Here is a 669-nt window from a genome sequence, read left to right as displayed (position 1 = left end):
CATAAATACACTTACAGATACACATACGTACATACCTACACACATGTACACAAATACACACACCCATACCTAAACCACACCCACCTACCCACACAAATACACACGCACACACAACCGTGTCAGTACTCGCACCTGAATTGCACTCTCCCGCGGAAGCATGGATGTGAAGATGGCTCGGTTACGGTTAAGGGCGTCTGGATCGACATACACAAACCCACCCGAACCCTGCAGAGTCAGACCAAACACATTCATCCCCGATACAGCCTCCAGGGCAGCCTTAGCCATGCCAATGGAACTGGCCTTGAGTGTGGTTACAGGACTATAAGGGGTAGGGGCGGGGGGATTAATGTAAGTGGAATGGAAAGGGGAAGGGGTGTATCGGTATCTGTATCTGTAAGGATGTATATAGGTACAAGTGAACATCGTAGAAGGCAGAGTAAGGATGTATATGCACATAGATTATGATACTTGCCCAGACGCATCAAGGGAATAGATTGCTGGCTGCATGGAGATGTACCTATGCGCACGAATTATTATACTTGCATGAATGCATAAACGTAATATATGGAAGCCTTCGCAATTCCAATAACTTTCGAGCCGCTCCACACCCTAAAGTATAGATCACATACCTCGTATGCATCACTTGTATAGCAACATGACAAAGTGCAG

The 669-nt window shown here is 46.3% G+C and overlaps 1 protein-coding gene across 1 annotated transcript; it reads right to left on the bottom strand.

Moving 5' to 3' along the window:
* Window positions 1-132: 132 nt before the first annotated feature.
* On the bottom strand, window positions 133-285 carry SARC_17821 (hypothetical protein; the record flags this gene model as incomplete). Its single annotated transcript, XM_014288092.1, has 1 exon — window positions 133-285. A coding segment is annotated over one exon (153 nt), but the record flags the coding sequence as incomplete, so codon positions are not given.
* Window positions 286-669: the final 384 nt, after the last annotated feature.

The sequence above is a fragment of the Sphaeroforma arctica genome (assembly GCF_001186125.1).
Source record: "Sphaeroforma arctica JP610 unplaced genomic scaffold supercont1.12246, whole genome shotgun sequence".
In the NCBI taxonomy this organism is placed as follows: domain Eukaryota; class Ichthyosporea; order Ichthyophonida; genus Sphaeroforma; species Sphaeroforma arctica.
This window is presented reverse-complemented; position numbering and strand designations above follow the sequence as displayed.